At 39.9% G+C, this 26,648-nt stretch overlaps 2 protein-coding genes across 3 annotated transcripts; one reads left to right on the plus strand and one right to left on the minus strand.

The window, feature by feature from the left end:
• Positions 1 to 13,945, plus strand: atp2a1l (ATPase sarcoplasmic/endoplasmic reticulum Ca2+ transporting 1, like). Of its 2 annotated transcripts, XM_028033784.1 has the most exons (24): positions 1 to 118; positions 752 to 769; positions 937 to 1,019; positions 2,234 to 2,338; positions 3,770 to 3,908; positions 5,558 to 5,638; positions 5,727 to 5,812; positions 5,897 to 6,194; positions 6,289 to 6,455; positions 6,816 to 6,904; positions 6,997 to 7,099; positions 7,191 to 7,322; positions 7,436 to 7,552; positions 7,629 to 7,847; positions 8,690 to 8,801; positions 8,942 to 9,165; positions 9,264 to 9,484; positions 9,559 to 9,761; positions 9,845 to 9,930; positions 10,014 to 10,147; positions 10,227 to 10,344; positions 11,052 to 11,169; positions 11,431 to 11,476; positions 13,303 to 13,945. In XM_028033784.1, the coding sequence occupies exons 1-23, from the start codon at positions 1 to 3 to the stop codon at positions 11,433 to 11,435; spliced, it is 2,976 nt and encodes a 991-aa protein (XP_027889585.1). In that variant the 3' UTR covers positions 11,436 to 11,476; positions 13,303 to 13,945. The 2 variants fall into 2 exon arrangements, with proteins under 2 accessions (XP_027889585.1, XP_027889575.1); XM_028033774.1 differs by lacking the exon at positions 11,431 to 11,476.
• Positions 13,943 to 24,752, minus strand: sult1st6 (sulfotransferase family 1, cytosolic sulfotransferase 6). Its single transcript, XM_028033798.1, has 7 exons — positions 23,997 to 24,752; positions 22,503 to 22,631; positions 21,207 to 21,304; positions 17,423 to 17,549; positions 16,471 to 16,565; positions 15,285 to 15,465; positions 13,943 to 14,247 (listed from the first exon to the last, which is right to left on the minus strand). The coding sequence occupies exons 1-7, from the start codon at positions 24,181 to 24,183 to the stop codon at positions 14,135 to 14,137; spliced, it is 930 nt and encodes a 309-aa protein (XP_027889599.1). The 5' UTR covers positions 24,184 to 24,752; the 3' UTR covers positions 13,943 to 14,134.
• Between the last annotated feature and the right edge of the window lie 1,896 nt (positions 24,753 to 26,648).

Here is a 26,648-nt window from a genome sequence, read left to right on the forward strand (position 1 = left end):
ATGGAGAACGCGCACACAAAGGAGACGACAGAATGCCTGTCTTACTTCGGGGTGAACGAGAACGTCGGCCTCTCTCCCGACCAGGTCAAGAAGAGCCTGGAGAAATATGGCTTCAATGGTGAGAGTCCAGGCAATGGGGATGGAGGGGATTGGCATTTAGTCCGTTCAGAAAACTGCGTTACTTCCACCAGACATTTTCTGGTTTTCAGTTTGGTTGTCATCAGCGTAGCTTTCTGAAAACTTTCATTGCTTTAGAGCAGACTTACAACAGCTGGTAAAATGCAGAGATACTGAGAAGCAGAGACTTTGACGGCTGTGAGGAGCTATTTAAAGATAGCCGAAGAAGATGGCTGGAGAGCGAGAGACAGGTGACGGCTCAAGAAACTTCCTGGGTGATATATGGACAGGCTCAACCAGCAGAGGCAGATAATTTTAGCGTTGGTAATACAGACAGGGCCTTAGATGGCGTTTTTTGCTGATATATCTGATCAATAACCGTTGGCTGAGTGTCTTCATTGCATGGATTGTCTGTAAACATTTTAGTGAATGATCATTTGATAGAAGAACACTGCGGCTTGACTTTTTTAATTAACGTTCCTTCACAAATTTGAGAAATCTTTGCGTTTTGGTGAATTTATGTTGAGAATTTCCCCCAACAATTCATAAAAACATGCTTCTCCAGTGAACACCGACTAAACGATGCATTTCCTTGTCTCTCTCTGTCTCCGCCATGCCTCAACTTGATCTACAGAGCTTCCTGCTGAGGAAGGTAAGTGTCTACTTGAGTACATCCTCCACATGAGCACCAATTACATTGAGCAATCCTATTAAGCAATGACATAACAGCAAAAGTTGGACGGTGTTTGTCAATCATTGGCGACGATTTCTCAATATTCCCTGCCGTCATTGGCTGATTTGACTGTTTGTGTCTCTCAGGCAAGAGCATCTGGGAGCTGATCATTGAGCAGTTCGAGGACTTGCTCGTCAGGATCTTGCTGCTGGCTGCATGCATCTCTTTTGTAAGTTGTTTCATGCCATTTAGCTTCCACCTTCATTGACATTAACACATTTAAATCTTTAAGAACACATGAATACTTTCACTTTTTTATTTAATCTTCAATCACAAAAATCAACGTAGCAAATCTAGACTTGTTAATCACAACCCTTGTGGCCGCTTTTGTGAAATACAACTCTACATCCCCCTTCTTCAAGGCCCTCGACCCCTCTATGTATTTTTAAAGACGACAACTTGAGAAGCCGCAGCGCAAAGGGCTTGTAGGAGGTGTATTAATTGCTGTGCCTAGTTTTCGTGGCCAGCTGTCACGATGGCCTTAGAAGGCGAATATTAAGAAGCCAACGAGAGAAGGGGGCCCGTGAAAGTGTAGGGGGCTGGAGGGGTGAGGGGTTTATTTTAAGAAAGCCCCCAAGCTGAGGGGAGAAACCGAATCCTTCGGGAAAGGTCAGGCGTGAAGGAAGAGATGGAGGACCTCCTCAGGAGGAAACCAGGAGAAGAGAGAAGCTACAGGGTTAAAATTAATGAGGATTATGTCATCATACAAATAATGTTCAAGAAAGTTGTTCAAAACAAAACGTAAATGTTTGATAACATAAAGCACAGAGTTGGGTAGTAACTGCATTTACTTCAGTAACGTTTTTGTGAAAAATGTACCTTGATGAGTCTTTTTTTTACTTTCACCTGAGTATTTCCACTATGAAGTGTCGCTTCTCGCACTTGAGTAAAATTTCTGTAAACTCTACCCACTGTGAGACGAAGAAGCTTGTTTTCACCAAACAAATCACCAGACACAGACAAGCAAACACCCGCAGTTTTTATTAGTTTCATAATACATTGAAAGAAATGTAATTTTTTGCCTGCTTTTGTTGGTTTGTTGTTTATATAAATTATTTTCATATTTATCTTTAAAATACTAAAATGTAAACATAACTATATACTTTAGTCTATCTGATGATGTAATTTTGATGTTTTGATCAGTTACTCAGTACTTGAGTTGTATTTTTACAAAACATTTTTTAGTGTTTACTTTTACTTGAGTAAAAATATCTTGAAGTAGTGCTACTCGTGCTTGAATACACCTTTTGTGAACTCTACCCACCACTGTCTAGGTATTTATGCATTTCTAAAGCTTCAGACAGTTTTATTTCTCTGATTCCCGTCAATAAAAATACCTGAACAGGGCGATTTGTTGACTTTTTTTTCCTGCTCTGGCCTCAGGTGCTGGCCTGGTTCGAGGAGGGCGACGAGACCGTCACCGCCTTCGTGGAGCCCTTCGTCATCCTTCTTATCCTCATCGCTAACGCCGTCGTCGGAGTGTGGCAGGTCGGTGACACCGGCCCAAGACATTGAGCAATATCTCCACACGTATCCATTTCAGCGATGACAGAAAGTACCCAGGTTTTCTGTTCCGCACCCGGACTCGGTTGCTTCACACCGAAGCTAAAAATAGCTCAGAGATTAAGCTAGCTTAATTTTTCTCGTCATGCAGAAACTATTAGCCAGTCTTAAACATTATGGAGAACAAGCAGCTGAAACGTATCTCTGATGGTGTTTTTACAATGAATTGTAGATTAATGGTTTATTGGATTAGAATTAGATCCAATCGATTACCGTAACCGCTTAGACCTTGTTGTAGTTTGGCTGCCTTCCAGCAGAGGGCGTCGTTGGTCATCCTTAAACGGATGGCGCATCGGGAAAGAGAAACGGTCCAAACGGAGTCTGGTTTGGGATATAAAACGCACTTTATGCGGTTCTGTTTTGAAATATAAATTCGACAAGCCTAAGTTTAACCTTAGCGCACAGTTAGCCGAGCAGCACCAACTTCTCACTCAGAAATGACTGTTAGCGCGACCCACATTCAGAGGCAACGTAGCCTCGACGCGGCTGTCGCGGGTTCGACTCCCGGACCCGACGACGTTTACTGCATGTCTTCCCCTCTTGTTTCCTGTCAGCCTACTTTGAGAAAGGGACCCTAGAGCCCACAAAAAGACCCTTTGCAGGGCAATAAAAAAAAGAAATGACTGATTTGCTAGGAAGGCCAGGACGTGATGATGACAGAATAGCGGAGTGCGTGACACGAAACAAAAAAGTAACAATATATAAAAATGTACAAAAACAAGGTTCAGTTATAATGTGAATTTTTAACTTGAGCATATTATGAAAAATTTAGCCCTTTGTGTTGTAGAAAGCTGGTCAAATACAAAAGAAAACTCAGCTTTTTAAGAAACTGGCCGCTTGGCAATTAGACCGATAAGAGCAATTAAATTTAGTTTAACTCATTAAGCGTCCTTAGCTGTTTTCTTCTTTTCTTATGTCTTGTCTCAATATTATCAGAAGTGGGCAGAGTAACCAAAAACTTTGCTCAAGAGTAGCACTACTTTAGCATATTTCTACTAAAGTAAAAGTAAAAAGTAGCCGTCCAAGAAATTACTCAACAGTAAAAAAGTATTTGGTAAAAAGTCTACTCAAGAACTGAATAACTGATCAAATTATCAGTCCTTTAATATTTAGAAATTACATCATCAGACAGACCAAAATATAAAGTTAAGTGGAAAGTTTATTATTTTAAGGACCGCGATGACAATAATTCATTTAAGTAACAAAAAACAACAAAATCAGGCAAAACAAAAAGCTTCCAACTCGGTCTCTTTCAATATAAAGGTTCAAAAAAGTTACTTAAGTAAATATAATCGAGTAAATGTAACTAGTTACTACCCAACTCTGAATATCATCTCCTCACTTGTCTGTCCTCAGGAGCGTAACGCTGAAAGCGCCATCGAGGCTCTCAAGGAGTACGAGCCTGAGATGGGCAAAGTTTACCGTTCTGACAGAAAGAGTGTGCAGAGGATCAAGGCCAGAGAAATCGTCCCCGGAGACATTGTGGAGGTGTCCGGTAAGAGCTGTCCAGCCTCGTCACTGTGGTTGAAAGATTGGACTTCTGTGAGGTGTGAGACAATAAGAGACAACAGGTCCTGGCCGTAAAAAGCACCACAAATAATGGGCTTTGTGTAATCTTTTAATTCTACCAGCACTTTTCTTTAGACTGAAGTGACATTCATGTTTCAGATTTGACCCAGCATGAGTTCTGATTTGTATCTGACAGAAAATCTGTGGAGGGAGATAAAGATGATGGAGATGGCAAAGAGGCCTTCCAACCTCAAAGACTGCCATCACCGTAGATAAATGTTTTTTTTTTTTACATTAATATGTCCTTTATCTTATTTTATTATCTTTTGAGAGATGTCTGTCTCACTTCTTTGATGGAGTATTAGGGCCATGCAAAGAAAAAAATAAAACTATGAGAATAACATCATAAAATTACAAGAATAAAGTTTGTTCTTGTATTATTGCAAGTTTATTCTTGTAATATTATTACTTCTCAATTGTTTTTACTATTATTATTATGGTAATACCTCGTCGTACACGTCCTGTCAGAAATAAGCTTCACAGTTGAATGTATTTTTTTTTTTTACCTCAATATATTTATTGAAATGTTCCACTTTGAAGATACAACCACATCGCAGCTTGAGCAAACTTCTTTTATAATAACTAAATCACAGTAACATAAAACTATAAGTCCATATTGCCTCTATAGCTAATCAATGTCGGAGAAATGAAAAACAAAATAAAAAATTGAACAAACAAAAAACACCGCTACTGAAAACAACAGGGATATTTGAGCATTATCAAACGAATTGGAAACAATTTTGAAGTTTTGATTAAGTTCATCCTGTGCTTAGGGAATCAGAGCGTACAGTACGCTCATGTCAAAGCGCCGTGCCTTTTTAAGGCGCCGTGTGCAGTGCTGCGGAGCAAACATGCTGACTGTAGAGAACCGTGAGTATAAATACCCTCACCAGCGGCTGTTTCGTTTCTTTTCCCCAGCCGGCCATCGCTCACTTTCCTTCATCCGCCAGTGTACACCTGTCATCCGTCCAGCTGGTCTGCTCAGCTTAGTGCCGCATTAAACCTCGCTTCACTATGAAATCCATGATTTATACTGTTTTCTAACGACTTAGGGGTCATTTGCAAATTAATTTTCAGAGGTATTTTTCTTGTTTTGACACATTCTCTAGTTAGGGAGAAGCTAGATTAGATACAATATACCAAAAGTCAGTAATATAGGACAAATAAATTATTTTAAAAAACAGTGAAACAAGGTAAAATATGCTCAGAAAATAAAAAAAGATGCCATACCATCACCCTAATCTTTAGTTTCCTTCACAGAGTCTCAATCAGATTCAAGCCAGGACTCCGTCTGGGCCGCTCCAAGACATTAACGTTACTTCCAGTTGTGTTAAATATGCTTGAAAAATTAAAGATCACCTCAAAACAAAATCTACCATAGCATAAATAATTATGGGTTTAGATATTCAGATTAGTTTCTATTTGTTTATTTGATCTTTTATTATGTATTCTAATATTTTTTTTTATATTGGCTTTTGGCTGCAGCTGTAGACAAACTAATCCACACTGCAATGAACCCTTCATGGTTTATGTAAGAGTTCAGTAAATATTAAATATTCTCTATAATCCCAACAGTTGGTGACAAAGTTCCCGCCGACATCAGGATCGTTTCCATCAAGTCCACCACCCTGCGTGTTGACCAGTCCATCCTCACTGGTAAGGTCTCCTAAAAAACATTTTAGTTGTGTTTTTATTGTTTCATCTCTGTGGCGTTTGGTAAATCTTTTGTTTTTTTGCTCCTCAGGTGAGTCCGTCAGTGTGATCAAGCACACTGAGGCCGTCCCTGACCCCAGAGCCGTCAACCAGGACAAGAAGAACATGCTTTTCTCTGTGAGTGTCCTTCTGCTGTCTAATTCATCACCAGTTTGTCTCTGTTGAACCTGACGTCGTTCATCTGACTGACTGCTGCTGCAGGGCACCAACATCGCTGCTGGCAAGGCCATTGGCGTGGTTGCAGCCACCGGCGTCTCCACCGAGATCGGCAAGATCCGTGACCAGATGGCCGCCACCGAGCAGGAGAAGACTCCTCTGCAGGCCAAGCTGGACGAGTTCGGCGAGCAGCTGTCCAAGGTTATCTCTCTCATCTGTGTCGCCGTCTGGGCTATCAACATCGGCCACTTCAACGACCCAGTCCACGGTGGCTCATGGATCCGTGGTGCCGTCTACTACTTCAAGATTGCTGTTGCTCTGGCTGTGGCTGCCATTCCTGAGGGTAAGGAGGGCAAATTAAGATTTTTCTTTTGTTCTCTTCCTTGTTTTCCTCTTTGTTTATCAATTGACTTTAAGTGTCCTTCATGAACACCAAGGTCTGCCTGCTGTCATCACCACCTGTCTGGCTCTTGGTACCCGCCGTATGGCCAAGAAGAACGCCATTGTCAGGAGTCTGCCCTCTGTGGAGACCCTGGGCTGCACCTCCGTCATCTGCTCCGACAAGACTGGCACCCTCACAACCAACCAGATGTGTGTGACCAAGGTGGGTGTTTTGCCAAAGAATTGTAAATGGCCTGCTATTGTATAGTTCTTTACCAAGTTCAGAGGATCCCAAAACTCTTCAAACATTACTTTCAGTCATTCAATGTGGTCTTCCTGTTGGTGTTTGAAAAAGAGCCACAACCAGCAGGTGATTAATAGACTTCTGTATCACTTGATGGCAAGCAGAGGAGGGCATGCAATTATTTGAATCAACTGTTCTCTAATAGAGACACATCTAAAACATGCAGGGCAGTGGTCCCGAAGCACTGGAATTGAGAAACGCCGCTATAGAATGTTGATAGTTTTCTGTCAAAAACTGCATTAATCAAAGGAAAACCAATCGCTGTATCCTCTCCTCCAGATGTTTGTTATCAAGAACGTTGACGGGGACCATGTTGACCTTGATGCCTTTGACATCTCTGGCTCCAAGTACACCCCCGAGGGCGAGGTGTAAGTTTGTCTTCACTACAATTTGTCATTGTTCAGAGACCATTGATACTCTTGAATCACTTATTAATTTGGATTTGCCCCTTTCCCATCAGTTCCCAGGGAGGTGGCAAGGTGAACTGCAGCCAGTACGATGGCCTCGTTGAGCTGGCAACCATCTGTGCTCTGTGCAACGACTCCTCTCTGGACTACAACGAGGTAAACCCCAAAACTGCCCGTGTGCCAGAGAGAAACCCAACTGCTGTCAGTGATGAAACCAAGTCACCCTATCAACATCTGTGTTCTCCAGTCCAAGAAGATCTATGAGAAGGTCGGTGAGGCCACTGAGACTGCCCTGTGCTGCCTGGTTGAGAAGATGAACGTCTTTAACAGCAATGTGAAGAATCTGTCCAGGATTGAGAGAGCCAATGCCTGCTGCTCTGTAAGTTTACTCTTCACATACATAAAGCTACGAGAATCATTGATCTTCGGTAAATATTTAGCGACTGTGACGTACCTGATGGTAATACCTCTCTTCTCTTTATCCTCTCAAAGGTGATTAAGCAGCTCATGAAGAAGAACTTTACTCTGGAGTTCTCCCGTGACAGGAAGTCCATGTCTGTGTACTGCACTCCAGGAAAGGGTGACGGTGGCGCCAAGATGTTCGTTAAGGTGGGTTCTTATTCTGTTGTGCACCAACCTGAGCTTTAATAAAGACATTCCTTATCCAATCCTGCTGTCTCTTCAGGGTGCCCCTGAGGGTGTGATTGACAGGTGTGCCTATGTCCGCGTTGGCACCACCCGTGTTCCCTTGACCAACGCCATCAAGGATAAGATCATGGCCGTCATCAGGGACTGGGGTACCGGCCGTGACACCCTACGTTGTCTGGCTCTTGCCACACGCGACAGCCCACTGAAGCCAGAGGAGATGAACCTTGAGGACTCAACCAAGTTTGCCGATTATGAGGTGAAACTTGAATATTGGCTGTTATGAGATGTCGAGTGAAAATACCATAGTTTCACCATATGACAAAGTTAAGACTGTTGCCTATCTCTGGTGGTCATTGGGATAGAGATGGAGTACACCCTGGAAAGGCCACCAGTCCATCAAAGGACAACATAGAAGCAGTCATACATAAGGGCAAGTTAGAGAGACTAAGTAACCTAACAGCCATATTTTTAGACTATGGGAGGAAGCCGGACTACCCGGAGAGAACCCATACATGCACATATAGAGAATATGGAAACTCTATGCAGAAAGTCCCCAGGTAAGGATCAAACCCCAAGACCTTCAAGGCAACAGTGCTACCAACACATATCACACACAACATATATAACACATCCACCGCATACATATTTAGTTTGTCTAATACTGCACTTGAGATGCTACATAGTATTGATAGGAATTTTCTTCTACAATAACCATTGGTTGTCAAAAAGACACAAAGCAACCCCAAGCTAGGTGAAAATTAAAACACTGATGGGTACGAGACATCTTGTATTAGACAATATCTTGACTTTCCATGCCATACTTCCGTCTGTATGAAGTGACAAAAACTCTGAAGGGGCAAACGATACCGAAACACCAAAATTTAGGAGAGGATGTAAAGTAAATGCGTTTGTTGAACCAAATACGTTGTGTGTACATAAAGTGTTTATCCATTAACCATGTTTTGTGATGTAGTAACAGTGGGAAGCTTCTTTTAAATCGCATGATGGTGTAGCGGCTTTGAAACCACGACCAGTCAATGATTTGCTCGATATTGAGACTTTAACAACATGCCTTAATCGTCACCCTTCCCTCCTCAGACTGATCTGACCTTCGTTGGCTGCGTTGGTATGCTGGATCCCCCTCGTAAGGAGGTCACTGGCTCTATCGAGCTGTGCAGAGATGCTGGAATCCGTGTCATTATGATCACTGGTTAGTATCGGGCAATTTCACAATCTTATCGCAGGCTGTGTTAATGTAATGTTTCATACATAGTAAAATGTTATGCATGTTCCTGGAGACTTAAAACAATCCTTCAAATTAGAGACCAAATGTTTCTCTTTGGATTCTAGGGGACAACAAAGGAACTGCTATTGCTATCTGCCGTCGCATTGGCATCTTCGGTGAGGATGAGGATGTTTCTGGCAAGGCCTACACCGGACGTGAGTTTGACGATCTGCCCATTAGCGAGCAGTCCGAGGCCGTGCGCAGGGCTTGCTGCTTCGCCCGTGTGGAGCCAGCCCACAAGTCCAAGATTGTTGAGTTCCTTCAGGGTTACGATGACATTACAGCCATGGTAAGAGCTCTGAACCTTGTGATGCAGCTTTAACTTGATATGTGTGATGTCATTCAGTACATTAAAATCTAAATGATGGTTGTTTCTTCCTACTCCAGACCGGTGATGGAGTGAACGATGCCCCGGCCCTGAAGAAGGCCGAGATCGGCATCGCCATGGGCTCTGGCACTGCCGTTGCCAAGTCTGCCTCTGAGATGGTCCTGGCTGACGACAACTTTTCCTCCATTGTTGCTGCTGTTGAGGAAGGCAGAGCTATTTACAACAACATGAAGCAGTTCATCCGCTACCTAATCTCCTCCAACGTCGGTGAGGTCGTCTGGTGAGTGACTTGTGTGACTTAAGCAAAGTCTTTCCTTCGTTCTTTGAGTTAACCTAAGTTGTCTGTTTGCTCAGTATCTTCCTGACCGCTGCTCTGGGTCTGCCTGAGGCTCTGATCCCCGTCCAGCTGCTCTGGGTCAACCTGGTCACTGATGGTCTGCCCGCCACCGCTCTGGGCTTCAACCCCCCTGATCTGGACATCATGGGCAAGCCCCCACGTTCCCCCAAGGAGCCTTTGATCTCTGGATGGCTGTTCTTCAGATACATGGCTATTGGTGGTAAGTAAGAGATTTAGTTTGGGTTTCATTTAATTGTAGGACAAACACTTACAGACATTGATGCTGGTGTCCAACCCCAACAGGATACGTTGGTGCTGCCACTGTTGGCGGTGCTGCCTGGTGGTTCATCTATGACTCCACCGGTCCCGGTGTCACCTACTACCAGCTGGTAAGCTACGATGTCTTTTTCTATACGTCTTCCACCAATATACCTGAACTGCCTCGCTGAGCCCTCCCATCTTTCTGGTCTAGTCCCACTTCATGCAGTGCCATGATGAGAACGAGGACTTCGCCGGTCTCGAATGTGAGATCTTTGAGGCAGCTCCACCCATGACCATGGCTCTGTCTGTGCTGGTCACCATTGAGATGTGCAACGCTCTCAACAGGTTCTAAACCTTCATAACCACAAATAATTCTTACGGCTGCTGTGTTAGCCTCAACTGATGTGTTCCTCTCTTTTTCCAGCTTGTCTGAGAATCAGTCTCTGCTGCGTATGCCCCCATGGAGCAACTTCTGGCTGATTGCCGCCATGACCCTGTCCATGTCCCTGCACTTCATGATCATCTATGTTGACCCACTGCCCGTAAGTCTATTGTACCAATTTTGTCTCTGGACTCAATAAATATTTTAGAGGTGACTTACTGTTCTTCTTTGAACAGGTTAGGATAGGTCTGCAGGCTATGCAAAACACAATTAAATGTTTTTTTTGCACAAAATCATTCTGAGGTAATGAGATTTCAGCTCCTTTCAGAATGAGCTGTTTTAGGGTCTCTTGTTTCTTTTAATCCAAATAAGCAGATGCTGGCCACACCCCCCAACTCAGTGTTTACACTCACACACAAAAATGGATACACAGTCATATAATCTTACATCTTTGAAAAGTGGAGCCTAATGCACAACCAACAAGAATGCAGCAAGTGGTTTCTGGATGGCAAGTCATAAACCCTTAACCCTAAGCAAAAATGGAAGGACAAAAGATGTGCAAAATTAGAATTTTGCGTAATAGATCCTCTATAAAAAGTCTTAAACTTGACTTGCTGAAAACTGCAGATACTTTGATGAAGGAATGTCAACGGGGAACTTCCTGTTGGTTGTGACTTAACAATCAGGACGTTTTAGAAACTGCTCGTTTCCAGACACCAAAAAAAATGTCTTGTTGTTTTCTTAAGCACCTGGGCTTTTTTTTAGAAGCAGTTGAGACCCAAATGGAAGTACAAAAAGTGATGTTTGAGAGGCCATTTTTAAAATGAAAGTTGCCCTGACCTCCACCTTTAACCTCTGCCTCCACAGATGGTCTTCAAGCTGACCCATCTGTCATTTGAGCAGTGGATGATGGTCCTGAAACTTTCCTTCCCCGTCATCCTCATTGATGAGGTGTTGAAGTTCATGGCCCGCAACTACGTTGAGAGTGAGTAGCCTCACCATTTTGGGCGTCTGCAATTTCAAATGAGTAAAAAGTTTCATAGGGTAACCATTCATATTCTGCTGGATAATTCATTAATACCTCATTGTTTTAAGGAATCATTAATACGTATTTTTACTGTTTTTATAACTCCATAATTTCCCTTCATTAACTTCCATTAAGTTTGTTTGACCTTACCTGACCTGTGTCATGTCTCTCACCTCTCCTCTCATCATTAATTCACTGACCCTTTCTGCTCATTTTCAGAGTAAATTTGAACAACCCATCTCCGTTAACCTGTAACTAAAACAAGGTATTCCACTGTTTGTCGCTAGTGGTGATAAGGTGTGCATTAGCCATTGATGTTTGTGATTGTTTGGTTTTTGTCTTTTCCATGTCCTGTACTTGCATTTAGTCTGTTTCTCCTCAGTTTTGAAAAACAATATAGAAAAATACATTTTGATCTGAGATTTTACAGTGCAGCTGTCTCCTTCTGTTAGTTCTGCTTATTGCTAGTTTTGCTTCTGACACCATGCAGGTGAGTTGGTCTCGTCTGAGTCGTCACTGTTCAACGTCATGTTGCTTTGGTTTTCCATGTCTGATAAAGAACAGGCTTAAAGTTTAGGCATCTACTAAAAAATTTAGAAAAATAGCCCTTTAATTTGAGTTCATTTCTTCAGTGGAGGAAAAAATCCCATATAGAGGAATAATTGTTTTTCAAAAATACTAATTATTGGTGCCATTGGTTTGCAAGAAGCAGCTCTCTGAGAAAAATCTGCATTTCAGTAAAAAGATTTCAAAAGTTTTGAACGTTATTTAAAAAAATATGTAGTTTTTATTAAACCTTGTTATGCTTTGATGCAGATAACCAGCCCAGTAAAGCTTGAACAGTTAGCATTATGAAAACAACTCTTCTTATTTCTGAGTTTAGGTAAGGCCAGTTTAACACATTTCAGCAACCAGGCAATTAAAAGTGCTTTACATGATAAAAACACAATAAAAATACACTGCAGTGACATAGAAAAGGGTAGTAAAGAATTGAAACACAGATCAAATTTAAGATTTTCCAAGTATTATTAATTAAAGGTAATACTAAATAAATGGGGTTTTGGTCTTGATTTAAAGAAACCCAGTGTATCAGCTATGTTTGGTTCTGGTTCTGGTTCTGGTCCAGAGCAGAAACAGGACCAAAAGACCCAACTGGTCTGGAACGTTGATACAGCAACAGCAGATCTTTAATGTATTTTGTGCTGCAATGACAAACCGCCGATTAGTTTCTCTAGATTGTGCTGCGCCTTTAATCATGAACATTTTCTCCAGGTGACAAAAGGCCGACTTTGTAACTGTCTTTATGTGTCGCTGAAGGCTCAGGTCTGATTTAATCCCTACACCCAGATTTCAGACCCGATCAGTAGTTTCTAGCTGTAAAACCGACTGTGTGCTGCTGACTCTGGATCGCTCCTCTTTAGGTCCAGTTAGTTTTGTTTCTATTCAGCTGAAGAGAAACTTATGGCTCATCCATGTAGCCTATTGATTTGAACTAAGCATCTGTTCAGTGCTTGAAAGGATTCATGGTTGCTTGGTGACGTTGTAATTAATGTAGAGCTGAGTATCATCTGCAGTAATCAATTTTATAATTTGTTCTAATCTGAGCGTGTAGATTTTAAAAATGAGGGAAGCCAAGATGGAACCCTGTGGTACGCCACTGGCGTTTTTTACAACCCGTTAACAAAATTGTTAAACATTAAAATAAATTCACTGTTTATGCCCTTATTTTTTATACACTTTGCTTTTATTCGACATTAAAATCTCCAACATCTTTCTGTTTAGATTAAATGTGATTTATTCAATTCAAGGTATGTCAAATGTTTTTTAAATTAATTTTAGGCCTTTGGATAAAATCCAAATTACTTTAGCTGAGAGTTAAAATTGAATTTCACCCAACAAATTATCTAGCATTTTATGTGTTTAGATTTTTAAAGAATTTCAGACAGCTTGCTTCCCCAGATTTAAATAATGTCCGAAGGTTGTCCCCATTATTTTATTTGTCTAAAATAGCATTTGGACTGACTGTTGTTTGTGTTTTTTATGTATTTAAAAATTGCACCCTGTCTAATTGATCTGTTTTCTCTTCACCAGGCACAGAGGCTAAAAAGTAGAAATGTAGAAGAAGAAAATCTTCTTGAGGTGAAGAAGAGAGAAAGCGAGAGATCATAACCAAAAGGGGGAGCCATAGTTTTCCAACCAGTAGAAGAAAAGAAAACACTGGAAAATAAACATAAAAACAATAAAAACTTAATAAAAATCCACCGAAAAACAGCCTCCACCTAGAGAAGATTGAATTGAATTACAGGAGAGAATGCCTGCTGACAAAGTATTAAAATATTTAAGATTTTATTCTAAGACTTAAAGTATGTATTAAAGGTGAATTGTTTTTGTTAACCTCTTGGATATTCTCAGCTGTTGTGTTTTTGTGTCCTCTGTCCATTTTCATATGATTGATTTTCCAGCTCGGTACTTTTATTCTAGTCTTTGTCGCTCTTCGTCTCGCAGCCTCCCTGTTTGGCCCAGGCTCTGTACAGCGTGTAGTAGGGCTGCAAAAAAATGACTTCATAAGGGCAGAAAAAAATGAATAAAAACACACGTGCCTCCAGCTGCCAGCGTTCTCCGTAGGTACCATGATGGAGGCCTCATGGCATAAAATGGGCACTCAGCCACAACACTTCTGGTCTTATTTATTGTTTACGTGATAAGCTCTAATAAAGTGACGATTAAAAACTTATTTTGTGGAATACATTTATTCACTTTTCGACATAACGAGGTGCAGTGATTACAGTGTTGAAACATAATTTTTTTTTTTTTTTTTGATTGCTTGTTTTGGTTTTAAGCTTGTGCCAAACTTGCTGACAGTGCTGCTGTTTATGTGCTGAACAGAGTCAGTCCATCGGCCTTTGGTTTGCAGAAAACTCCTCTAGATGAGGCTCCTGAACGGTATGTTGACGTCCTTCATTTGCTTTTCGTAATCTTCATCAAACATCTTTGACTGCTCAGGTGTGAAATGGTTTTTCCAATCCCCCACTTCACCTGAATTTGAAAAAAATAAAAATAAAAAACATTTAAAAAGTGGGTAAAAATGAGAAGAACACAGTTGGATATTTAGATATTCAAAAAACTCAGAAGCAAGTTCTTGGTTGATACATCTGATAGTAATTTGTCTTGTTTGGTCCCATTTCCTGGGAATCAATTGTTATTCTTATGAAAGAGCTTTGAACTTTATTTGTTTGGCAAATTTTTGTACCCAAAAATTGTACTCAAAAGTTAAACTTGAACATATTTTTACTTTAGTAAAAAGTAGATGGCCAAGAAATTACTCAAGAGTAAAAAAGTATTTGGCAAAAGGTTTAGTCAAGTACTTAGTAACTCATCAAATTTAATTTAATATTTAATAATTACATCATCAGATGGACCAAAATATAAAGCTAAGTGGAAATTTTGGTATTTTATGGACAAAACTTTTAATAATTTATATCAGTTTCTTTCAAAATAAACTTATGAAACTTTAACAGAAACAGCAGGTGTTTGTCTCTATCTGGTGAATTTTTGTTTAAAACATGTTTGTTTTTCATTCAGTGGGCAGAAAATCCAGACATTTTACTCAAGTAAGAGAAGAAATACTTAAGAAAACAAGTCAAGTAAAAAATAAAGCGCAGTAAAAATATTCCTAAAATATTTTTAGGGAAACTGCATTTTTCCCAAAAGGCAACTCAAGTAAATGTAACTGAGTAAATGTAACTAGTTACTACCCGACTCTGGAAACAATACAGCAGGAAAATACTTAAAACTGAAGGTTTTGGTACTTTGACTAATTCAGCTGGTAATAATTATCTGACCAGTTGAGGGCGCTCTTGGAGCACTGAAAATTACATTTGGACAGGTGATCCTTAAATATTAATAAATAAAATCAATTAATACCGTGAGGCATTGGAAAAAGTAATATATATATATATATATATAAACCCTGAACTTTACATCAACGCAACCTAAGTTTGATCGCTAACTTATATACCTGCGTATATTTCCGGATATTGTGCACTGCTAAGGGATTCACTTGACTGACTCACCTTTCCTCATGAACGGGGAGACGGAGTGATCGAAAACAGGCGATGGGACGCAGGAGTAGTTGGCCATCGGGTTCTCCTTCATGCTCTTGAAGGAAGTGAGCTCTACAATCCGGTTGATTACATCATCAGAGACCGACAGGTCCAGATACCTCATGATGCGCTCCACTTCACGGCGGGGATTCTATAGGGATCATCAGAACGCTATTCACACTGAGACAATCAACCATGACAAAAACTGAAGCATAAATTAATGAGTTGGTTGAAGTACACTGCAAAAACACAAAATCTTACCAAGTGTTTGGTTTAGTTTGTACTGCAAATATCTTAGTTCACATGAAATAAGACAAAACTAACTTAAAGGTCACTTTTCAGCAAGATATAGGAGTTTGTTTTCAGTAAAAAATAAAAATCTACCAGTGGAGCAAGACATGTTTCCTTTACTATAAGCTAAAATTATTTAATTTTGAGGACTTAAGCCAAGCTTAAGTCCTCAAAATTGGCTTAAGTGAGGTGAAAGCAGCATAATCAGGTTTTAAAGTGAAGAGAGACGATTTGACCAGCATTACCCAATGTGGATCCTCACAAAGATACAAAAAACCTCAGACTCTCAGCAGTCACCTAGCGCAACACTGCAAAAAACATACAAATCTTACTATGTACTTTTGGTTTAGTTTCTAGTGCAAATATATTAGTACACTTAAAATAAGGCAAAACTAACTTAATAAAAAGCTATTTTCAGCAATATGTACACGTTTGTTTTAAGTCAATAATTCCTTCACATTGATGAAAAAGTACTGGCAGATTATTTTACTTATAGCAAGATATTTTTTACCATGTTATCGGTACTATAATCTGTCAGTGAAACTAGAACTTTTTCATCAACGTGAAGAAATTATTTACTTAAAACAAGCTCCTAAATAATGCTGAAAAGTTATTTGTAAATTAGTTTTCTCTTATTTATAGTGTGCTAAGATAACTGCACTCGAAACTAGATTTTGTGTTTTGGCAGTGTACGGTCATGTCAACCTTAAGAAAATGTCAAAAGAATTTTATTAAATCGGACAAAAGTCTACATTAGGGTTTTTAATTTTTTTCTAAAATCTTTTTGTGTCAAACAGTTTTTAAAACTAGACTTGATGACTGATTTTTAGGCTTACGGTTTTAATTTAAGCACTAATGTCCTTACCTCTTTCATGTCCTCGTAGAAAAGGTAAAGGATATTCTTCTCCTCCCGCTCCACCCAGTAACCTTTCACATGATCATACCAGGAGCCCCAGGACACTGAGGAGACGGATTCAGGCGTTTAAGTCGTGATTACAGGTGTTAAGTTTTTACAGGTTGGGGAAGTTTTCTCCAACCTCTGACAGTCAGTGTTTGCTTTAAACATTAACATGTGCTTTCTTGATCTTAGATTGTGAGACTGTTGTTCCTTTAATTTCTTTATTTTTTCCCATTTTTATTTTTCATTATCTGTTCAAAATACATAAATGAATGTAAATGTATTTTTACATTTTTTGTCCTCTAAGTAAAAGAAAAGTGTAGGATGATGAAGCAAGTGCTTACTTCAGTCTACCTCCATTTCAAACAGTTACAAAAATATATATGTTATAGTATTTAAATTGTTAATATGTTTGAAATACATAAATTTCCTCTCACTCTGTTTCTCTATTTCCCTGTAAAGCACTTTTAATTAACTTGTGCATGAATAGTGCTTCGCAAACAAACTTAAATGGTAAAAATGTTAAGCTTGTGATTCAGTAAAGCAGCAACTATTTCAGTAATGTCAGTTAAACATCAGTAGCTAAAAAATGCAGCTGAAATTCCTGTGCAGATCTGCATAGGTTGTTTTCCTTTGACTGGTATTTCTATCTGATGCTGGCTGGGCGAGCTGCTACTAATCTCATCACAACTAGTGAAGCATAAGAAGATTTTTTTTTTAAAGGGAAACACAAAAAGGAGGTGACAAAGGTTACCAATAACCGTTAAATTTTACATGAAAACTCAACAATAAAGTTTAATTAGTAATCTCAGTACTATTTAAACTTTATTGTCAGCAATAAAGTTTAATTAGTCATATGGGATTTAACAGTTTATTGAGTTTAAGGAGAAGCAAAAGGAATGAAATTCAACCCACTTACACACTCCTCTCATAAACTTGTCTATGTAGCCGTCAAAGGGTCCAGGTTCTGGTTGGGTTTTATTCATTAGATCGAAGTAGTAGTAGCTCACCAGGTTGTCTTTGGCATTGCGTGCGACGTAGATAGCCTTCGCACGACAAGAAGAAACATGATCACAGATTTACAGCAGGAAGTCCGCGGTGAAGATAATGTTTGGATCTGTATCACAGTTGCCTGCACTGTTTTTAAACCTTTAACCCCATCAACTGGCTAGTTAGGAGCTGCAGAAAGAGGCTGCAGCGTTCTGGGTCTGATGAGTCTGTTGGATATGAGGGGCCGTTTAGGACAAAATTTACGTTTTGTCTCTCACACACTACCAAAAACTCTCGCATACTCCAAAAAAATAGCCACGCACACTCCAAAAATTTACGTTTTGTCTCTCACACACTACCAAAAACTCTCGCATACTCCAAAAAAATAGCCACGCACACTCCAAAAATTTACGTTTTGTCTCTCACACACTACCAAAAACTCTCGCATACTCCAAAAAAATAGCCACGCACACTCCAAAAATTTACGTTTTGTCTCTCACACACTACCAAAAACTCTCGCATACTCCAAAAAAATAGCCACGCACACTCCAAAAATTTACGTTTTGTCTCTCACACACTACCAAAAACTCTCGCATACTCCAAAAAAATAGCCACGCACACTCCAAAAATTTACGTTTTGTCTCTCACACACTACCAAAAACTCTCGCATACTCCAAAAAAATAGCCACGCACACTCCAAAAATTTACGTTTTGTCTCTCACACACTACCAAAAACTCTCGCATACTCCAAAAAATTACATTTTGTCTCTCACACACTACCAAAAACTCACGCATACTCAAAAAAAATAGCCACGCACACTCAAAAATTACTCACGCACATTCAAAAAATACTCAAATTGCGTATACACACACTACTAAAATGTCACACACACATTCACAAACGTTAACTTTCTCGCTCACATACACTACTACCAGCTCGCGCACATACACTACTACCAGCTCGCGCACATACACACAAACGTTAACTTTCTCGCTCACATACACTACTACCAGCTCGCGCACATACACTACTACCAGCTCGCGCACATACACTACTACCAGCTCGCGCACATACACTACTACCAGCTCGCGCACATACACTACTACCAGCTCGCACATACACTACTACCAGCTCGCGCACATACACTACTACCAGCTCGCGCATACAGACGTTTATCTCTCACATACACAAGACTAAAGTTGAACACACACACAGTACTAAGACTCGTTTTATGAATGTGTGAGAGCGAGACTTTTTATGAATGTGTGAGAGCGAGACTTTTTATGAATGTGTGAGAGCGAGACTTTTTATGAATGTGTGAGAGCGAGACTCTTTTTGAATGTGTGAGAGTGAGACTCTTTTTGAATGTGTGAGAGTTGTCACGGAAGAGGCGGGGCATAATTTTTGGATCAAACTGCGCATGCGTAGATCCTAAACTATAAGTTTCGATTGTTGACTCACTGTATGTTCTGTTACTTAGTATATTTGTGCTTTTAAATATATATAGAACGTTTAACTTTCTTGTAGATTAAATGTGCTATAGAAATAAATGAATCTGATTGATTGATTAAAAATAGCAAAATTGCTGTAGTACAATCTGTCCACTGGGTGCCAGTATTACAGGAATTATTAACCGGCGCCAACTAGTGCCGAAGAAGAAAGAGTTTGCTATACCGAACATGGCTAACTCTAATTGTTTAAAATGGCAGCTGCCTGACCAATTCTCTCTCGTTTCAAATTAGAGTTAGCCATGTTCGGTATAGCAAACTCTTTCTTCTTCGGCACTAGTTGGCGCCGGTTAATAATTCCTGTAATACTGGCACCCAGTGGACAGATTGTACTACAGCAATTTTGCTATTTTTAATCAATCAATCAGATTCATTTATTTCTATAGCACATTTAATCTACAAGAAAGTTAAACGTTCTATATATATTTAAAAGCACAAATATACTAAGTAATAGAACATACAGTGAGTCAACAATCGAAACTTATAGTTTAGGATCTACGCATGCGCAGTTTGATCCAAAAATTATGCCCCGCCTCTTCCGTGACAACTCTCACACATTCAAAAAACGAGTCTTATTACTGTGTGTGTGTTCAACTTTAGTCTTGTGTATGTGAGAGATAAACGTCTGTGTGTGTGAGCTGTTAGCAGTGTATGTGAGCGAGAAAGTTAACGTTTGTGTGTATGTGCGCGAGCTGGTAGTAGTGTATGTGTGCGAGCTGTTAGTAGTGTATGTGAGCGAGCTGGTAGTAGTGTATGTGAGCGAGCTGTTAGCAGTGTATGTGCGCGAGCTGTTAGTACAGTGTATGTGAGCGAGCTGTTAGCAGTGTATGTGTGCGAGCTGTTAGTAGTGTATGTGCGCGAGCTGTTAGCAGTGTATGTGTGCGAGCTGTTAGTAGTGTATGTGAGCGAGCTGGTAGTAGTGTATGTGAGCGAGCTGGTAGTAGTGTATGTGAGCGAGCTGTTAGCAGTGTATGTGCGCGAGCTGTTAGTACAGTGTATGTGAGCGAGCTGTTAGCAGTGTATGTGTGCGAGCTGGTAGTAGTGTATGTGTGCGAGCTGTTAGCAGTGTATGTGTGCGAGCTGTTAGTAGTGTATGTGAGCGAGCTGGTAGTAGTGTATGTGAGCGAGCTGGTAGTAGTGTATGTGCGCGAGCTGTTAGCAGTGTATGTGTGCGAGCTGTTAGTAGTGTATGTGAGCGAGCTGGTAGTAGTGTATGTGAGCGAGCTGGTAGTAGTGTATGTGCGCGAGCTGTTAGCAGTGTATGTGAGCGAGCTGGTAGTAGTGTATGTGCGCGAGCTGTTAGCAGTGTATGTGTGCGAGCTGTTAGTAGTGTATGTGAGCGAGCTGGTAGTAGTGTATGTGAGCGAGCTGGTAGTAGTGTATGTGCGCGAGCTGTTAGCAGTGTATGTGTGCGAGCTGTTAGCAGTGTATGTGAGCGAGCTGGTAGTAGTGTATGTGAGCGAGCTGGTAGTAGTGTATGTGAGCGAGCTGGTAGTAGTGTATGTGAGCGAGCTGGTAGTAGTGTATGTGAGCGAGCTGGTAGCAGTGTATGTGTGCGAGCTGGTAGTAGTGTATGTGAGCGAGCTGGTAGTAGTGTATGTGCGCGAGCTGTTAGCAGTGTATGTGTGCGAGCTGTTAGCAGTGTATGTGAGCGAGCTGGTAGTAGTGTATGTGCGCGAGCTGGTAGTAGTGTATGTGAGCGAGCTGGTAGTAGTGTATGTGAGCGAGCTGGTAGTAGTGTATGTGCGCGAGCTGGTAGTAGTGTATGTGAGCGAGAAAGTTAACGTTTGTGAATGTGTGTGTGACATTTTAGTAGTGTGTGTATACGCAATTTGAGTATTTTTTGAATGTGCGTGAGTAATTTTTGAGTGTGCGTGGCTATTTTTTTTGAGTATGCGTGAGTTTTTGGTAGTGTGTGAGAGACAAAATGTAATTTTTTTGAGTATGCGTGAGTTTTTGGTAGTGTGTGAGAGACAAAATGTAATTTTTTTGAGTATGCGTGAGTTTTTGGTAGTGTGTGAGAGACAAAATGTAATTTTTTGGAGTATGCGAGAGTTTTTGGTAGTGTGTGAGAGACAAAACGTAATTTTTTGGAGTGTGCGTGGCTATTTTTTTGGAGTATGCGAGACTTTTTGGTAGTGTGTGAGAGACAAAACGTAAATTTTGTCCTAAACGGCCCCTCATAGTTGGAGGTCCGGTTTTACCTTGCATTTGTTTTCCCAAAATCCTAGAGGCACCAACTGAAAAGGAAGATGTGTCTTGATGAGTCTCGGAGGGTTCATTTTGTTCAGAAGATCAAGACCTAAAACGAGAAATTCAGAAACATGTAAAAGACTTAAAACGTGTTTATTCAGCCTGTAACTCTGAGCTCAGGACATAGAGAGGCTGGATAACCTGTTTAATATTTTAGATACAGTGCATTGCAAAAATATTTAAAATAGGGATCCAGGTTATTGTTTAATGAGTTAATCTAAAGCTGATCTTATGGATCTACTAATGATTAATTGATAAGCGGCAATATTCCTAAACACGAGTTTTCCCTTGTATTAAGAGGGCCGATCGTCTTTCCATAACATAAACGGCTACATTTTTCATAATATGCTAACTTTGCGCCGTCAAGTAGCAACTCGACCGAATGAGTGAGTATTATGGTGATAAATTAAGTAACTTCTCGAGTGTTTACATTTCAAAACAACAGAATAAAATAAATGTTGCCTCCTACACCTGACTCTGAACCGCCGTTTTCTCTTTACCGTTCTGGCCTGGCCGCCATCTTTTGTTTCTGTATCAACGGATCCGCTTAATGATGACCAGTGGCGCCATCTGCTGGATGGCGGCCAAACTACAACACTATAAAACAAGGTCTAAGCGGCTTTGATTAGTTAATCGGTTGGAATTATTTTCGAAGAAAGAATCTTAAACTGATAATTTCATCCACGCGTTTTGATAATCAAAAGTTTTTCCATCAAAATTTAAAGGTTATTTTTTTCTGGTAATTGCATCTTGTAGAGCTTGTAGAGACATCCCCCCTAAAAAAACAGAAAAGTGGTTGAAACATTGACTTAGGGTGTTGAATATAAATTCATCCCACAATGCGATTTTTTATTTCCAAAATATTATTTAAAAACATGTTTTATTTTCCTTTTTTTGCAGAATTATTTACTAATTTACGCTGCTCCAACACATAAAACCCCAATAAAATACATTGACGTTTGTTGCAAAGTGAACAACTGTGGTTAGCTTTTAAATTCATGAAATATAAAGAGTTAAATCTATTAATGTTTGAGCCACATTCCTTGACTATTGTGTTAAAAGGAAATTCTTACGGGGTAATAGTGCATTGAGGTGCATTAGTCTGGAATAATCGTATGATAACGTCCCCCATAAACGGTTTTTACAGCTTCTGACACAACACAAACAGAAGAACAAGCTAATAACACTTCACAATCTCTCAACCCAATCAAAATGAAGGAACAATTATTATAGGGATGAACGCACACCTGATGGGATCGGGGGTGGAGAGCAGATTTCTAGGAACGGACTCCGGACCGGGGTGGGAGCTCGTTTGCAAGCCTCAGCGTCCCCATTGTGAAGAAGAAGGTCGATTATCTCCTGCGTCCATGTAGTCCCTACGGTCCAAAACATACACAATCCTATCATTAATCAAGAATATGAAACATCGATTCCCATCTGTTACGTTGCATCAGAAATTGTGCTCAGTCACCCTGGGAAATTTGGGGAACTTGTCATCTTACAGGATGTTGCAAAGCCAGGAAATATTGTTACAAAACTGGGATACCAACTCAACCACATTAGCTTTAAGCAATAGCAGGGGGCCGCAGGAAGCGGCATGGATGAATGAAAAAAAAAAACAGTTACACAAAAGTGTTTCACTGTAAAGATGGTTTGTAGTTTGTTTTGTTGCAACCTGAAGTGTGAAATAAACTTCAGTGGAGTTTGAAAACAAAATATGTGTTTAGGTTTATGTCTGGTTGATTTTCTTTTCTTTTTGGGGGGGATTTTATTGTGATCCATAGGGAGGCCCAGAAAATCTCTGGGAAACACTGGTTAAAAGGGAGAGGAAAGATTTATGATTGTAGAGATGATCTGTGAACTCAATGACAGCACAGCACTGCAAAAACAGAAAATCATACCAAATATTTTTGGTCTATTTAGTGCAAATATCTAAGTACGCTTGAAATAAGACAAAACTATCTTACAGGTAACTTTTCAGCAAGATATAGAAGGTTGTTTTATGCAAATAGTTCCTTAATATTGATTTTTAAAAAGTTCTAGTTCCACTGGCAGATTATGTCACTTGTAACATGGAAAAAGATCCCTTTGTATATGCGAAGTAATCTTCCAATGGAACTAGAACTTTTTCATCAATATTAAGGAACTATATTTACTTAAAACAAGCTCATTGCACAAGAAACTACACTCATAATACTTGGTAGAAATTTTGAAATCTTGCAGTGGAGTATTTTCCCTCGAGGTGAGCGCTACGTGACTGCTGAAAATCTGAGATTTTTTTTTTAATATACTTTTTATATATATATATATATTATATATTGGTCAAATTATGCTCCATCACTTTGAAACATGATTATCCTGCCTTCACCTTATACGTGATAATATAAACGGTAGATTAAAGGTCCAACCCGAAAAATGAACAAATTAAACGATTTCTGCATCAAGATCTCATAGAGTATTGTCTCTTTTAAAGTTTTTATTTAATTCTATGGATATTAGTTGGGTCACAGATGTTTCTGGATATAAATTGAAATTCTGAAAGCTCCAATCTGAAAATACAGATTCATGTTCTGAGAAAGCACTTTCCCTCAAGGTGAGCGCTAAGCGACTGGTGAGAGTTTTTTCCTTGCAGTCCAAATTTTCTATGACAAGCAGCAACTTTCATCAAACGTTCTTGTTCAGAGCGATAGATAGACAGATCTAGAGTTCATTTTTACCACGCTTGTGTCTGGAGGCTGTACCTGCTTTGGGGTAGGTTGCGATGAGTAGGTCTGACGGGTCGGGACGGAAAGCCCAGATGGAGTCCCAGTTGTTGGCAATGTGGCACATGAGAGGAATCCCTCTGATGTGGATGAGAGGGAAGCGAGTGATGGAGGGGCTGGCCTTCTCTATGGCCTCCTTGTAGGATAACTCCTTCTCCTCTGCCATGACCGACGCCGCTCCGCTCGGACGAGGAAAATCAGAAAAGAGTTCAGCAGTGAAATGGCTGAAGAAGTGAAGCCGGCGTGGTCGTTCTCCCCCAAGTTCTGACTTCAGCGGCTTGCCCGGGCGCTGGCTCTGTCAACATTCAAGCTCGATTTGCTTCTGTACACACAGAACTACAACTGTTGACTCTTGCTCCCTGCGTGACCGGCAAGCCCACAGTCAGTGTGCATACTTCCTTGTCCCTGCCATTGTCTCCTCCCTGCGTTGTTACCTGCCTCCCAGGATCCTGTCTTCTGGATTTCTTGTTGTTTGGAGAGTAAATCCTCCCCAGAAGCTGAAAGCAAAAAAAAAAAAAAAAATCAACAACCTGTCAGAAGATTTTTCTCAGCAGAATTGCTTCAATCTCTTGAAATGTGTTTGCTTTCCCTTCTCTTTATATCTTTGTAACTCGGCTGCCTGAGTGCCTGTACCAGGTTCTTATCTCCTTGTGATCTACACTAAAGTACCCTTATGTAACAATCCCAGTTACGTATGAATTCAACGTCTTTCTCACACTTTTCTTTAACCGTTTCCCCTGTAATTCGAGGACGGGACAAGGGAGGGACCTGAAAGAGCCACTCAGACGTGAGGTGCAGCCAGAAAACATGCCTGACAGATGGGTTTAATTTTTCACAGAACATCGTGTAATTGCACAGTGTTCCTGGGGGACGGCTCGAATGTCATTCAGTCTTCTCAACTAATACGAAGAAATCACAAGTTCTTCGTAAAAGACAAGAGGAAATCTGTGGAAACTGTCCAGCTAAAACACACCTTTGGACCCTTTCAAAGTCAACACAAATCCAGTCCATGCCGGAAAACAATGCTTGCTACATGCCTGTAGAGTCGAAACATTTTTCGTGACCAGGTCAATTAGTGTGATATCTTCAGATCTCTGCATGTTCTGCTTCGCTGTTTTTAGCCCCAGGCGGCATTCCAGGATTTCCAGTCTTTACATCCGGCTGACAGTGGAAACAATGTTTTCTCTGTAAATAAGCTCAGCCAAGCAGTTGCATGAGATGCAAAACAAAGGAATGCTGCACAGTTTAGGACCTTTTTTTTTTTAAGAAGCTGTGGAAATACGGACAATATAAGCTTAAAGCTGACAGAGTGATTTTATAAAATACAACTTCACAGATCTTTGAAAGCAAGAATTGGACGTTGAAGTTTTGAGTTGTTTGGGGATTTTTTAAAATTATTCACACAACCTGCAATAAACCAACAGCAATAAATATTGTGACAGACATGAGATCAATATTGATAGATAATATGTCCGGTAGAATATTCAATAATTTCACTGAACTCTGATTCATAACCGCACAGCATTCTGGGGGATGTAGGCAGAGAAAAGACTTCATAGATGCTCAACCTCTCAGCGAGCTAAGCAAGGTTGGTGGAATCAACTAACTCTCGCACTCTCTGGTTACCTAGCAACTCACTCTGTGGTTACCTAGCAACAACCTGAAGAGTAACTTGCCCAGCAACAGTTTAAGGTTTTGCCACTTTGCCTCATAACTAAATAAAAAGCAACAGTGTGAAGTGAAAACCGTGGATAAAACAGGGAAATCACTAGTTTGGTAGTATTTCAGATATTTAAAACAAATAAACTAATCAATAATTATTGATATTGACTGATATAAAAGGCTTATTTTGTGATGTTTTTTTTATTTAACCACTGATGCTTATTTTATACAATGCTAAAAATACATAAAAAACAAAAATATGATTTATAAATCCCTTTTTTTAAAAGAAGAAAATACTAATTTTATTTCCTAAAATGTAACAACATTCATTTAGTCTATGGTTGATCATTTTTAGAGCGATGGATGCATTTGCAGCAAAAATAATAATCCTAACATCAACATGTGAAAAGCAATTTCTGCTTGACTTCAATACATTACAGGGCTGATCTGGTGATTAACTTTTGGATTAACTGGTTAATAATTGAAAGAAAATGTTGCTTTCTTTATTTACAGAATTTAAACAAGATGTAACTAAAACTTTGCCATTTGATTATTTCTGTGTGACAGACAAAGGCTTATTTATCTTAAATGTGAAATGCATAAAGTTGGTATAAGATTTTGCCCCAATTACTGCTCTAAACATGTTGTTTTTTCAGTAAGTTGACTTTTTCTGAGTCTGTAAAATTCAACGGTTAAATGATTATTAAACGATCATGAATGGTATGATTAATCGTTTCAGCTCTGTTAAATAATATTTAGCTATTCCACCCTGAAAAAAATCAAAACGCTCCAAATTTACCATGACAGTCGTTCCTGTAAAGAGCAAACTGCAGATATCTCATGACACTCAGTTAAGTTTCCTTTAGGAAATGTAACAAAGGAAAGTCTTGCCAACAAAAATTGAGTTATACAAAGGTGAGTCTATAAGAAATTAACAAAATAATCAATTTCGTATTTAAAATTATAGTT

This window comes from Xiphophorus couchianus, chromosome 2 (genome assembly GCF_001444195.1).
Source record: "Xiphophorus couchianus chromosome 2, X_couchianus-1.0, whole genome shotgun sequence".
Classification (NCBI taxonomy): domain Eukaryota; kingdom Metazoa; phylum Chordata; class Actinopteri; order Cyprinodontiformes; family Poeciliidae; genus Xiphophorus; species Xiphophorus couchianus.

Bases quoted from the DNA above. Each gene is read 5' to 3' on its own strand.
- atp2a1l (XM_028033774.1), top strand. From the start codon at position 1: ATGGAGAACGCGCACACAAAGGAGACGACAGAATGCCTGTCTTACTTC. The intron at 7,100-7,190 runs GTAAACCCCAAA...TGTGTTCTCCAG, and splicing joins CCTCTCTGGACTACAACGAG to TCCAAGAAGATCTATGAGAA. The intron at 9,166-9,263 runs GTAAGAGCTCTG...TTCCTACTCCAG, and splicing joins ACGATGACATTACAGCCATG to ACCGGTGATGGAGTGAACGA.
- sult1st6 (XM_028033798.1), bottom strand. From the start codon at position 24,183: ATGGCAGAGGAGAAGGAGTTATCCTACAAGGAGGCCATAGAGAAGGCC. The intron at 17,550-21,206 runs GTAAAACCGGAC...TGTCGTGCGAAG, and splicing joins TTTGGGAAAACAAATGCAAG to GCTATCTACGTCGCACGCAA. The intron at 16,566-17,422 runs GTAAGTGGGTTG...CCGTCTCCTCAG, and splicing joins CAAGTTTATGAGAGGAGTGT to TGTCCTGGGGCTCCTGGTAT.